This window comes from Miniopterus natalensis, chromosome 7 (genome assembly GCF_054644295.1).
Source record: "Miniopterus natalensis isolate mMinNat1 chromosome 7, mMinNat1.hap1, whole genome shotgun sequence".
NCBI lineage: Eukaryota > Metazoa > Chordata > Mammalia > Chiroptera > Miniopteridae > Miniopterus > Miniopterus natalensis.
This window is the reverse complement of record NC_142087.1, coordinates 75,983,515-75,996,982: the sequence shown is the minus strand read 5'-3', so window position 1 is coordinate 75,996,982 and position 13,468 is coordinate 75,983,515. Positions and strand designations below refer to the sequence as shown.

Sequence of the window (13,468 nt, the reverse complement as noted above, 5' to 3'; positions counted from 1 at the left end):
AATTACTTAGTGATATTTCTTGAGTGAGGCATTTCACCACCAAGAATTGCAGTGAGCTCATTTCAAAAGCGAAATGAAACAGACACGGACCTGTGTGTCCACGCAGGACTGCTTTCTCTTTTTGGTCACATGACATCTTCAAATGGACTTTTCAACACTGTCTCTCGAGTTCAGAAACGTTTAGAAACCAGAATATCAAGCCCTCGACCACTAGATGGTAGGCCGTTGGATTTCCCTACATTCTGCATCATTTCCTGGTTAATAAAACAGGGCTTGTACCAAGTACGATAGTGTAAATTTTTTTGGTAATAATTTCTAACTAATAAAAAAGCTGCAGATCTCACGCAGAGAACTCATGCAGCCCGTCGCCCAGGCTCCTCAGCTGCTGGCGCTTTGCCGCCTTGGCTTCGCGAGCCTCTCTCTCTCAGCCCGTGGAGAATTAAGGTGTGGACATCACCCGTCTTGCCCCAGAACACTTCAGAGTTTAGTCCCTAAGAGGACACAGCTCTTCCGTAACACACTACAATGAGCCAGTCAGGAAGCTTAACCTTGAGGCATTACTATTAATCTAACCTACAGTCCTTACTCAAACCCTGCCATTTGTCCCGAAAATATCCTTGAGTCGCATTTTAAAAAAATTGATTTTAGAGAGAGAGGAAGGGAGAGAGGGACGAGAGCGAGGAAGGAAGAGAGATCGATTCGTTGCCCCACTTATTCATGCCTTCGTCGGTTGCTTCTTGTATGTGCCCTGACCGGGGACCGAACCCTCGACCTTGGCGTGTGGGGATGGTGCTCCGACCAGCTGAGCTACCCGCCAGGCCTGTAGCACTGTCTTTTTCCTGGCCCAGGCACCAATCCAGGTTTGCCAGTTACGTTTGCCGGCCTCTCTCCTGCGCCCCCTCTGGCCTGGCATAGCTCCTGAGTGAGCTTTGTCATGACACTGACGTTTTTTAAAAGGACGGGCCAGTGTTAGGCCAGTTACTTTGTAGCTTATGCCTCAACTTGTGTTCCTTGGATGTCTGAAAATGAGATTCACCGTGTGCGTTTTTGGCAGGAATTAGTATGGTTTTGAGAATGTCAGGGGCACGGACTTTAGTCAGGATGTTGCCAAAGTTTTAGAGGCATTATGTTAATCAAATTGAAAAAATTTCAATCTTTGAGATAAAAGAATTTAAATTTGAACAATTGACCGAAAACCCTGATAATAAGGAGCCTCACCATCGGGAGGAAACACGGACGACAGTCACTTTGATGCTTTTTTTAACAGCTGCTTCCAACATTTTATTTTTTTCGGTGACTCAAACCCGGGCTTTAATTTCTATAAAACAATAAAAAAGATAGCAAAAATACCTGAAGTATATGAAAATTCACAGAAAACAAACAAACAAATGGTGAATATACCTATGCAAAGATCTCAGCTGCTTCCGACATTTTAGATTATGGGTGTGAGCGTGGGGCCCTTATGAGGAATGTCCCCTCTCTTGACCACCCCACTCCTGGTTCTGAGCTTGTGCTGGGCCTGGATTCAAAACTCCTGTGCCTGCCTCTTCCCTGCTGTGTGGGCAGATGCCTTAACCTGTCAGTAATTGGGGATTATAGTAGTACCTACCCAAGAGAGCTGCTTAAATGTAACTCTTGCGTGAGGAGACCGTAGGACTGTGCCTGCGATTTGATGTGTGCTCAAGAGAGGCAGTGCTGGTGGTATTGCAGCAGGGGTTCATTAAGTGCTGGTGGATGAATCCAGGGAGGTATTAGCCAGGGGTGATGGGAGGTTATGGGGGCACATCAGAGAGGAGCTGAGGATGTCTTCCCAGAAGAGATGACCTTCATCTTGAGTCTTACAGGATGGCAGAGAACAGGCCTGGCTACATGCTTTGTGGTGCCCAGTGCAAAGTGAACACATGGGGCCCTTGTTCAAAACTGAAGATTTTCAAGATGGTGAGAGTAGAGCATTACACCAAGTAAGGGACCCTTCTGATCAGTACCAGTATCACGTGCCTGTGAAGTTGCCCCGATAAAGTTCCCCAGAGGCCCTGTCGTCATGGCGAGGAGTGTGGCGGACAGAACGCCAGGTCCTGGCTCCATCTCCCGATGAGGCCGCCTTTCCTGAGCCTCGCCCTCCTGGGAAAACAGAAGATAAGACCATGTAGGCCAGGGAGGACCTGAGACCCTGGGACATTTGAAAGCTGACGCTGTGGTCCAGGAAATCTGTATTCAAGGCATGCTCTGGGGAGAAGGTGACTCGGGAGCTGTTTGGAGAATGCTGTCCACATTGGACAGCAGAAGGAAAAGAGAAATGAGGGAAGATGACCAACCATGAGCCGGCCCAGGTGCCAGCGTAGGTCAGATCTGTCTGTTTTAAACAGACCTGCGGAGGGAGCTTTTACTGGGAACTGAGGCTCAGAGAGGGAAAGTCTGAGATGATGTAGCTAGTCATTGTCTTGAACCCCAGCTTGTCTGAATGTAAATCTTAAGCTTGTAAGTCCAGGCACCTACTGTGTGCCAGGAGCTGAGCTCAGCACTTTGCCATAGACTGTCTCAGCGATTGCCATAGTGTTCCACTTTAATACAGATGCTGCAGAAAGACTTTTTTATTTTTACTTATTTATTTATTTTTTTATATCTTTATTGCTTTCAGAGAGAGGAAAGGAGAGGGAGAGAGATAGAAACATCAATGATGAGAGAGTCATTGATCGAGCCCGCAACCCAGGCATGTGCCCTGACCGGGAATCGAACCCCGATCACCTGGATCCCAGGTCAACGCTCAACCGCTGAGCCACGCCCGGCCGGGCAAGACTTTTAAGATTTAAGTCATTTTAAAACACATTAATTTTTTTAAAAATTTATTTTAGAAGGAGAGCAAGGGGGAGAGAGATAGAGAGAAACACTGGTTTGCTGTTCCACTTATTTATGCATTCGTTGGTTGATTCTTGTATGTGCCCTGACCGGGGATTGAATCCACAACCTTGATGTGCTGGGACAATGCTCTGACCACCTTAATACCCAGCCAACACCTGTTTCTGAGTCCAGAGAAACCTGTCAATCCAGCTTTCTCATTCTAAGGTGGACAAACTGTTGAAAGCCACATCAGGACGATGCTTTCAGATAAATGAGCGCCTTTCCTTTCCCTTTCCTCCCACTTGAAATCCACATTTCAGCATGATCAGAGCTTAAGAGAGGTTCCTGGACCCTTATGAATTTTATGGTTCTAATTATAGAGCTGTCTGCCCAAATTACCACCATTCAGTGTCACTGGAAATCCCAAAGGCAGCGAGGCGAGGATCTTGAAGTTGGAGCAGACCCAGCAACACTTAGTTACAGGAAAGATTTGGGTTGGGTCAGGAACGGCGCTTAAAGGAATGATTTCTCATTATATTTGTCTTTCCCAAACCAAAAGTTCAGTTCCGGGAGAGGGGTCTGCCTTGATTATCACAGGTGGTGAGGGCAATTGGATTTGCATTTTCACGGGATGAATTCCAGGGTCTTCCAGCAGCATTGTTTTCCCAGCCTGACTTGTGATCAAGGGCTACATGAAGCCAGCGGATAATTAGCCTGGAAAGAAACTGCAAACAGAAGCATAATTAACACAATTGCTGATGTGTCTTTCCTGCTGGGGACATCTGGGCACACCGTGAACCATAAGTCACAAACCAGAGGCCTATGCAGACAAAAGCCAGAGAATCTCCCCCGTCTCGAGCTTTTCAGTATGTGTGTGTGGGGTGTAAAAAAACAGAGGAGTCTTTCATGCTCCCCAGTTCTTTCCAGACAGATCCAGAGTTCCAGAGTCACCGCAAGGATTTCCCCTCGATTTGAGAGGGGTATCTTCTTTTCAGTTCAGTTGGAAATCCACTTGGGACCATTGTTTGGGATCGCCATGGATGCGACTAAATTTTGAGGTCAAAGGACACAGACGTGCTTCTTTCTGGGAATTATATTTTGTTGGCGTTCATCGGCATAGGATGGCTGGCGTAGGGAAGACGCGCTCGTTAACGAGGAGTAGTGCTGCTAGTTAATTAACTAAATGGGAACTCTCTGTTCCTAAACGGAAGTACCATTTATGTTTTCAAAGTATAAACTCTGTTCAGACCTGGGAGAACACTAAGATGCGCTTTATACGTTTTTTAGAGAGCAGAGCGACGGTGTGGTCTTCTTTGTGTTATTGCAACAAAGGTCCTTTACTGAGGATTACAAATGCAGTTCCGTAAGCAAAGAGCTCTTCCCGAGCTCCTCTCGCTCAGATTCAGAGCATCTGCTTTTACGAGTCTTTTTAGAATGGATCTCGCCAAACTTTCTAATTCTCTGACGTTTGCAGAGTTCTTATTTTAGACCCCTAAGGTTCTTTTTTTTTTTTTTCCTTCCATAGTACTCAGTTTCACTTTATTACAAATATTGGTGAATTGATCTATTGTTTAATTAAAACAAAACAAAACAGCACCCTGAAAAAAAACCTCACATGCAAATTGTGCTCTTATCTTTCCCAGAAGGTACCCCCTCCCCTGGGGGAGGGGGGGTTTGCTTATTTCATCGTTACTGGGCACCAGAAGCAAGGAGGGCCGTTTATATATTTATTTTAAAAGCCTCTGTTGGGTATAAACTTGTCACGTCGAAACTTCAGCCTTTCATTTTTAAGTTCCCACTATTTTAAACAAAAGCCCTAGGAAGCGGCCGTGGAATTTCCAATAATACTTTTTAACCCTTTGCCTGTTTTCAAGTAACAGTCTTTTCTTGGGCTGTGGGGAGCCCAGACAACTCTATTGGAACATGAAAATTTCAGCTTTAAACCCTGTGCCCTCTGCTGGGTCTGCGGAGGCGTTTTAGTGTCAACCTCAGGAAGTGTACACACGCTGCAGAATTTACAACTCATCACTGTCACCGTCAGATTAGCGCGGAGCTCAAGAGTCAAACATTAACCAGGGTTAGCGCAGGGAGACCGCTGCTTTAGATCTACAAAAGCAAGCTATGCCCTGCACGCGGGGTGAAAAACAGAGTATAACTGGTGGGGTTCGGGGTCAAAAAATAGGCCCACACATACCAGCGCCCAGAATTTAGTCGAAAACAATTTTTTTTTTTTTGGCAGGCTGTTCTGCATTTTGACTGAATTGTCATTTGCTTGTTTCCACTCAAGGGAAACATCTGGTTTCTGTCCCCATTGTAGACAAACTGCTCTTATTCTGAAGCTGTCATCCATGAAAAGCATGGTTTGGGCTCAATAGGTTTGCTTATGAAAGGCTTGGGGTCCATCTCTACAGAAATAAACAGCTCGAGTAATTGGAAGTTTGTGCCCTGTTATAAACCCCGGCTCAGAGGTGGCTTGGGCAAAGTGGAGAAAGCCGAAAGGAATACATTTATTTTATAGAAAGCATTTAATGATGGCGGGCGTGGCCGGCCGGTGGAGAATTTTCCACTTACCCTTTGTGACAATCTCGTAGCCAACTTCTATAGAGTTTCTGCAGAAGCATTTAAAATGCCCAGCACCTAGAGGTCGGAGATGGCTGTTGCAGCGTTCAGATGAGAGGAGAGATGGGGGCTCTGTGGCTTTAGCTCTTAGATCCGGGCCAAGTTTTCCTGTGCACTTTGCAAAGATGATGTTACTGGGTGTTGCCCGCAGCTATTCAGGACCAGCTATGTAGTCCTTGGGGCCCAGTGCAGATGAAAACGTGGGGGCCCTTGTTCAGAGGCTTCTAAGAACTGTAGGATGACAGCCAGCACCCAAGGGCGGGCGGGGCTGTGTGAGTCCACAGGCCACACTTCTGTTTCAGGAGCCCCTGGGGTAGGCGAGGGGAAGAAATGAAACCTGGGAAGTATGTCTAACTTCTCAGGGGGGTGTTGGGAGAATCTGGGGGGAGACAGGGGAGAATCACTGTAAATGCGCTGTTTTTATTTCTTATATTTCTTTGTTAGGAAGACGGGGGGGAGGAGCTCTGCCCGAGAGCATCTGTACCTTGTCCTTCCTTGTTTCTGCAAGAGTGATGGTAGAAAACTCACAACAGTGGTTAGATTAAGGTTAGAAACTGCGTTCTGGGTCCTTTCCACGACTGAAGAGTTTTTTCATCCTGCGAGTTGATTGCAGCCATTGAATGCTCGGCTCTCCACCTCCTCTGGTCCCCTCCCTGCCTCTCCTTCCTCCCTGCCACCCTCTGTGCCCTGGGCAGGGACGTTTTATTCAGCCTCGCTGGAAAAACCGGCAAATGTTGGCACGTGAGTATCAGTATTTGCTCTCCCTTCTCTCCTCTTCCTGCCGTTTTTTCTCCGTTTCATTCTTTTGTTTTTGTTATTTCTCAACCAGGACATGCACATACACAGACACACGCGGAACGTGGGCCCCTGGACTCCCTATGTTTTGATCGCCAAAAAGTGACAGTGAGGGACAGGGAAGTCCGCAGTTATGGTCAGGACTGCACGTAAGCTCAGTAGAGTGGGAGGGTCTGCCGGTCTCCCTTTGTTGAAGCTGCAAAGCCGGGACTCACCCCCTTTCTACCCCCAAATACTAACATGCTAGGAGGGGAGCCTTGATGAAGGGACACAAGCGACCTGTTGGCGGAGCGGCCCTGTGGCCCTCCTGAGATGGAGCCGGGCCTGCTGGCTGCGGGTCCCATAGTAGGAGTGCCCGTGTGCGGGGTGGCCTGCCGGGTGAGCACAGACTGCTCTGCAAACACGGCGGATTAAAGGGGTTTCTGTTGAGGTAGAGCAGATGGACAGAGACAGGCAGAGTTCAAATTAACCCACCATAAATCAGGACGCCCTGGTAAGAAGGGAAAAATCAGAGCCCGGGCACTTCAACATTTGCCCTCATTTCATTTATTATTTTTTTCCTTATTAGAAAAGCACCTCATGCTTATTGAAAATAATAAATAAAGGAGAAGAATTTAGCAAATACACGTACTAGACAAGAAGATAAACTCCACATCCCCATAAAGAATCGCTGTCACCCCTTTCGCTCCAATCCTTCTGATTCTGCCCTCTGTCCTGCTAACAAGTGCACACATACGCACGCAATTATTATTTAATGAGAATAAAACACATGCTCTTTCACCTAGATATTAAAAGAAGGTTGTAACTAGGTCTCGAAGATCGGAACTCCAGCGTGATAGTTTGGGTCAGGCCACTGGCATAAATTTGAGTCATAAAACCAAAGACAACGTGTAAATTTATGTTTGGGAAAGTTAGGGCAAGCTCCAGGGAAGGAAAAGTTCATTGGCGCAGAGGGCCGGGTTGAATTTACGACCTTCCTTCCAGGAATGCCTTGATAAGCTCCCCAGAAAGCCGCCTGCCTGCTCGCGGTTGTCCTGTCGCCCCCTCGTGGCTCAAGGAGAATTGTTCGGGCAGGAAAAGAATTCTGCACGTTGGACCCTCTCTTGGCCCATTTCTAATGATCTGACTGTTTGGATCAATGGATGTTCTTTACTCCCTCTGTAAATATATTGACCAAGGCCCAAGACATAATGAATCCAGGGTGTCTAGCACGTCAGGGCTCAGGTCATTGGACTGAAGTTTAGCACCGTGTCTTATGAGACTGGGACACTATTAAATGCTCCCTTTGTAGGGCGAGATACTCATTCTTGGAGAGGAACTAAGGGTTTGTCCAGCCCGTCACCATCTGCTGCGTGCTTTCTAGAAGTCATTAGTGTTCATGGACAGTTCTTTTAGTGCCAGTTCTACTTATTATGACAAAATTAAATACAAAACCTAGTGAAAATCAAATCCAATGGCATCTATTACAGTTGTTTCAATAGGAATAATTGGAACGCTTTGAAACGCCTCAATGGTGCCAAGTTGCTAAAAAGACACATGGTATTATGTGAAATATTGTGAAAAGTTGTAAAAATCTAGAGTTGTACAGATTACTTTGTAGTGTCTTTAAGTTCCTTTTAATGCTGAAGAAACAAAAGCTAGACATCGTCATTGGTAATGTTGGGTCTTTGTTGAATGAATGAGTCATTAGTACTATTTTCTCTCTCTTGGCTGAATGCTGTGAGTTAAATGGGCTATTACAAGATACCAGTAACCTAAAGATTTTAAGGTGTTGCTCCCTTGTGTGAGAATTTGACCCGTGACCAGGGTGTGGTGCTGGACACCGGCGCAGACCAGCCAACTCCGCCTCCGTCTCTCTCTGTTCGCTGCCTTGATGCCGTGCATTTGGGCTGGCTGAAGGAGCACATATGTGTACTACTGATGTGCTTTCTCACGCCTGTGCCTGCCTTTCTTCTATTACTGGTAACCAGTATCCTTCATCTGGTTAATTCTGGCCTCGCCTCTCCTGTGAAGCATTTGTTGACTCCTCTGCGCCCCACCCCATTCACTCATTCTTTGATTCTCGCCTCCACGCGAAGGTGGGTCCCATGGATTCCCGCCCTTAGACTGTGCCTGGCATGCAGCTGACTCAGTGTATGGTGCTTGAATGTTGAATAGTCAGGGCCTTGGATGCGCCGGGCACTGTTTTAGATCCTTCTTCAGAGGGGGAGCTTTCCCTCCTTTCTGCTCCCTTCACTCACTGGACTTACTCCCACCACTTTGCCCTCTATTTTGCATGGACAGCACCTGTCTGTCTGTCTTTCTCACCAGCTCATGGGTTAGCAAACTAGAGCTGGTGGGCCAAAGTCAGCCCACTACCTTTTATTTTAATTTAATTTTTTGGTATGGCTTGGGAGCTGAGGATGGTTTTTGCATTTTAAAATATAAAATATAGACCAAAGACTATTAGCCTTTGGCAGGGAGACAGTGGTTGGGAGAGTTGCAAACATTGCCTCTTGGCCCGGACAGCCTAAACTGTTTATTTTTGGGCCCTTATGAAAAACATGTTTGTTTACTCCTGCCTGAGACTGAGTGTTTCTAGGATACGGGGACCCACTTTCATCTTTGAATTCCTAGGATACAGCACTCAATAAATGGTTTTTGAGTTGAACTGAACTTTTCTGTTTTTTATTTCTTCCTCTGGAGTCGGATGTGGCTTTGAATCCTGGTGCTGACCTCTTGTAACCGTGAGACTAATATAGGGCATCTTTGACCCTGTTCTTATCTAAAGACGAGGTAGTCATGCCTTCTCCAATGGCAGTCGTGAGGAGTACATGAAGCCATCCATAGTCAATATCTATCCAGTGCTTAGCACAGAATTAGCATTTAAAAAATTTATTTATTTTTATTTTTTTAAATCTTGAAGGATTTTTTTAAAAATTGATTTTTAGAGAATGAGGAAGGGAGTGAGAGAGAAACATTGATGTGAGACAGAAACACTGATTGGTTGTCTCTTGTACACAGCCCAACTGGGGATTTAACCTGCAACCTAGGTATGTGTCCTGACCAGGAACTGAACCCGAAACCTTTTGGTGTATGGGACTGCTCCACCTAAGTGAGCCACCCGGCCAGGACAGCACAGACTTGGCATTTAATGTTAGCTGTTGTTTTTTTTCCAGATAAACATTCAGCAAAAGCAATCTGATCATAATCATATAAAGCAAACTATATAGCAGTTGCAAGTTAAAAAAAAAAAATCAGTCATTTTGGATTAGCTTCTTTCTTTTGGTGGTATTGAAAAATAAGAGTTGCCTTTCTGTCCATGGTCCTAACTCTTAATTTTCTTCCCCATTTCTGGTGTGTTGTGTGTTTTTGTTTTTTTTCTGTTGTTTTTTTGAGGCTGAAGGAACCTCTTAAGGTGCAGACTTAGAAAAGCTTCTGAGGCACCATTAAGATAGAAGATCTCACTTGAGGGATGTGAGAACTTCCCAGAGCTGTCAGGAGGGTTAGCTTCTGGAACCGGCTCTGCTGCAGGTGCACCTTTTTTTCAGAGGGGCGGGAGGTGATGATGCTGGGGGTAGGGTACAGCATCGACTTTGAAGGCTGGTGGACACTCTATGAAGACATGTGGAGCCCTGGCCAGTGTGGCTCAGTGTTAGAGCGTCAGCCGCCCACTGAAGGGTCACCGGTTTGATTCCCAGCCAAGGGCATGTACCTGGGTTGCAGGTTCTATCCCCAGCCCCTGTTGGGGCATGTGTGGGAGGCGGAGGCAGCCGATTGATGTGTGTCTCTCACATCAATGTTTCTCTCACCCTCTCACTGTCCCTTCTACTCTCTCTAAAAATCAATGGAAAAAATATCCCCAGGTGAGAACGGAAAAAAAAAAAAAAAAGATGTGGAATCAAAATGAGTTCAGTCGTGATGTGCATTGGACCTGTTTCTTTGCAGGGACCGTGAAGGTGAAGAGCGCCAACATCCAGGTTGGAGATCTCATCATTGTTGAAAAGGTGAGTGGGGCCCCACCGCTGTGCGCATGTAGATGGGACGTCCCTGCCACCCCTTCATGATCCTAACGCGTACTTTTGTGGATGTGATACACTAATTGAATGTTTGCCGCTTGCAGTTCTAGTCAACAGCTCTGCCTGGGGAGAAAACTCTTCTTCCCACGAGACACACACACAAAGCATTTTTCCAGGTTTACGTGTGATGTTAGCCAGAAATCCTGCTGGCAAACACAAGTTTTGATTTCCTGTTGGAAGCGTCTGTTGTTCTTTTGGAGTCTTTCTTAAAAATTTTCACTTACCGTAGTCTTTCTTAGAAATCTGTTAACTATATAAGCATGTAAAAATGTTTGTCATTTATTTTTTGAGCAATTTTAGCTTGTATTTTTTTATTAAATATGTGTTTTCTTGATTTTTGGAGGGAGAGGAAGGGGGGGAGAGAGAGAAAGAGAAACATTGATGTGAGAGCGAAATGTTGATTGGCTGGCTGCGTCCTGCGTGCCCCTTACTGGAGATCAAGCCCACAACCCAGGCATGTACCTGGACCCAGAATAGAACTGGTCACCTCTGTGCATGGGAGGATACCCAACTAACTGAGCCAGAAGGGGCTTGCTTTGCATTTTTTGACTTAAACATTGTGTTTTTGACCTAAACATTGCATTTTTTGACTTAAACTTTATGGGGAGTAGAGATTAATATGAGAACAGTAAAAAGACCGAAAATGCATTTAAAAAAAATCACACTGTTGCCTGACTGGTGTGGCTCAGTGGATGAGCATCGACCTAGGATCCAGGAGATCGGGTTTGATCCCCGGTCAGGACACATGCCTGGGTTGCTGGCTCGATCCCCAGTAGGGGGCGTGCAGGAGGCAGCCAATCAATGACTCTCTCATCATTGATGCTTCTATCTCGCTCCCTCTCTTTTCCTCTCTCTCAAATCAATAAAGATATTAAGAAAAATTTCACTGCTAATTTGTTTATTACTTTAGCAGACACATCTCTTTTTACTGTTTCTATTTGGAAAGTATTGGATTTTGGGGGTGGTCCTGGAAAGTCTTCGAATAATATTTGATTAGGAAAGGATTGTGTCTTTACTGGGTTCTGTTGGAAGTGAACTATGCTCCTTTAAAAGGATTGAATCCAAGAACTCAAAGTTGGTTTGCGGTAAAGTGAAGCTCTTCTGGGCGGCATTGCAGAACCACACACCCCTTATGTTTTTACACAGTTCTTTCTGTTCATAATTAAATGAGGGCTGCTGTTGGCCTTTCTCTCTCTTTTTGAGAATGGCTTTTGTTCCTTCCTGTGACTTGACTTCCTTATTAAAATCCCACTGGAAGCCAAACATCCAGCCGGGAAATTGGTAGAAGCAGAAAGCGTGAGCAGTGTGCGTGTCTCTCGTTTCGGCAGACAGCCTGGACCAGCGCCAGCTAGGGTCGCGGGTCTTAGGCCCTGGGTCCCCTGGCTGGAATTTCGGGAGGTAATGGTTGGATTCGCCAGAAAACTAGAAACTCTCTTTCCGAGATAAGATTTCAACAGGGGATTAGAAACATAGCAGCAGCATGCAAGGTTTTTCAGATTCAAAACAAAATAAATCCCCCAATCTGTCTTTGACAGAGGCAAACACTGAAAAGAGGCTGTGGGTTTCGGTGGCTCCCTCCCTGCGGAAGGGGGCTGGGGGCTGGGGGGCGGAAGCCCCACACATGGGTAGCCACAGTAACAGTCTTTCTTTTCATAACAGAACCAGCGGGTGCCTGCTGACATGATCTTCCTGAGGACATCAGAAAAAAACGGTAAACATCTGGGATCAATTTTGGAAATAACCATTAACCTTTCAGTGGTAATTTGGCAAAATAATCATTCGAAAATGTAACAGAAGTAGATGATCATTTTGGAGCCACGGAGGCGAATCCAAACAGCCCTTTTAATAGAGCAGTCTTCAAAAAAAATATGTTTTCAGTGCTCGAAGGTCAGTAGATGTTGATCATTACAAAGATACAGTTAGTTGGACCCCTGCTGAGTCCCAGCTGGTGAAGTCACACAGGGGGAAGATGCTTTTCCTCCCGGGGCTGCCTGAAGCACAGCTTCAGGAGCTGGTGGGAGGGGGAAGGGTGTCTGACAAACAGGAGCACACAGAAATCCTTTCTCTCCCGAGAAAATACCAGGAGATGGTGATGAGGCGGGGCAGGAGAGAAAGGGGAGAGAGAGGTAGGTGGCCCTTTGGGCCCTTGAGTCATGAGTGGCGGGGCCACGCCCACCCTCGCCCATCCATTGCTTTGTTGTTACAGCCCCTTGGGGCCTGAGTACTGCTCCTGTCTTTGTAAGACCCTTTTCACTGCAGGTCCCCCCCAGTGGCTGCCATTGCCGCCTACCCACCCCATCAGCTGGCTCACATCTCCTCTCTTTATTTTTTGATATTTAAGCTGCTCTGAGGAAACAAGGCTGTTTTTCTCTCTCCTATCAGGCACAATCAGAGATCTTTGAACCCCTGAAAAATTCGCATTTATATTCCTTTGAGGTTGCTGCAGCCTATTTTATTACAAATTGAATAAAAGTACGGATGAAACTTTATACTAATAATATATGAAGTAATGCGGAGGGGTGGGGGGTGGAAGGCACTAGATGAAAGCAGCCTTCTTTGAAAAACTGCAGCTTTGTGCTCACATCGGTTCTTGTGTCCTGGTCCATGAAAACGGAGTGTTGGGGATTAGGTTCCCTGAAGTGCTCTCCTTTCCTTAAAAAAAATACCCCCAAGCCCCCCAAAAAGATTAGAAGCAGCCTTCCCGAAGCGTTCCCAGAAGCCTGAGCTGCAGCACTGGTGAGATCACTACACTCTCTGTGATGAAATACACAACTGACCAGTGGCTTCGACTTGTACGCCAGGCCCAAATATGGGTCCATTCAAAGGGCAAGCCGGTAATAACAGCAGGCTTACAGAGCACTCTCTGGTTTGCGTGGATCAGCTCTATAGTTTTCACAGTACGAGGTCAGTCCTGTTGTTATCTCCATTTTCACGTTCGAGGAAACTGAGGTTCAGGGTGTGTAGCTAGTAAGTGGTGGAGCCTGGACTTGAACCCCGGAGGTCTGGTTCCTGAGAAGGTGCTTTGGACCCCTGCCCAGAATGGACTCAAACGCTGGTTATCCCATGCCAGCCACCTTCTGGGGGCTCTGTCACCCACTGAATCCTGACAGCAAGCTTGTGAGGTCTACGTTTCTTCCCATTTTACAGCAAGGACACAC

The 13,468-nt window shown here is 46.2% G+C and overlaps 1 protein-coding gene across 2 annotated transcripts in view; it reads left to right on the top strand.

The window, feature by feature from the left end:
• Positions 1–13,468, top strand: part of ATP9A (ATPase phospholipid transporting 9A) — a 115,273-nt gene that overhangs the window by 38,834 nt on the left and 62,971 nt on the right. For both annotated transcript variants that reach the window (XM_087819167.1, XM_087819168.1), the window contains exons 5-6: positions 10,180–10,238; positions 11,970–12,021. In XM_087819167.1, the coding sequence (XP_087675293.1) occupies positions 10,180–10,238; positions 11,970–12,021 (111 nt within the window). The remainder of the gene's footprint in view (positions 1–10,179; positions 10,239–11,969; positions 12,022–13,468) is intronic.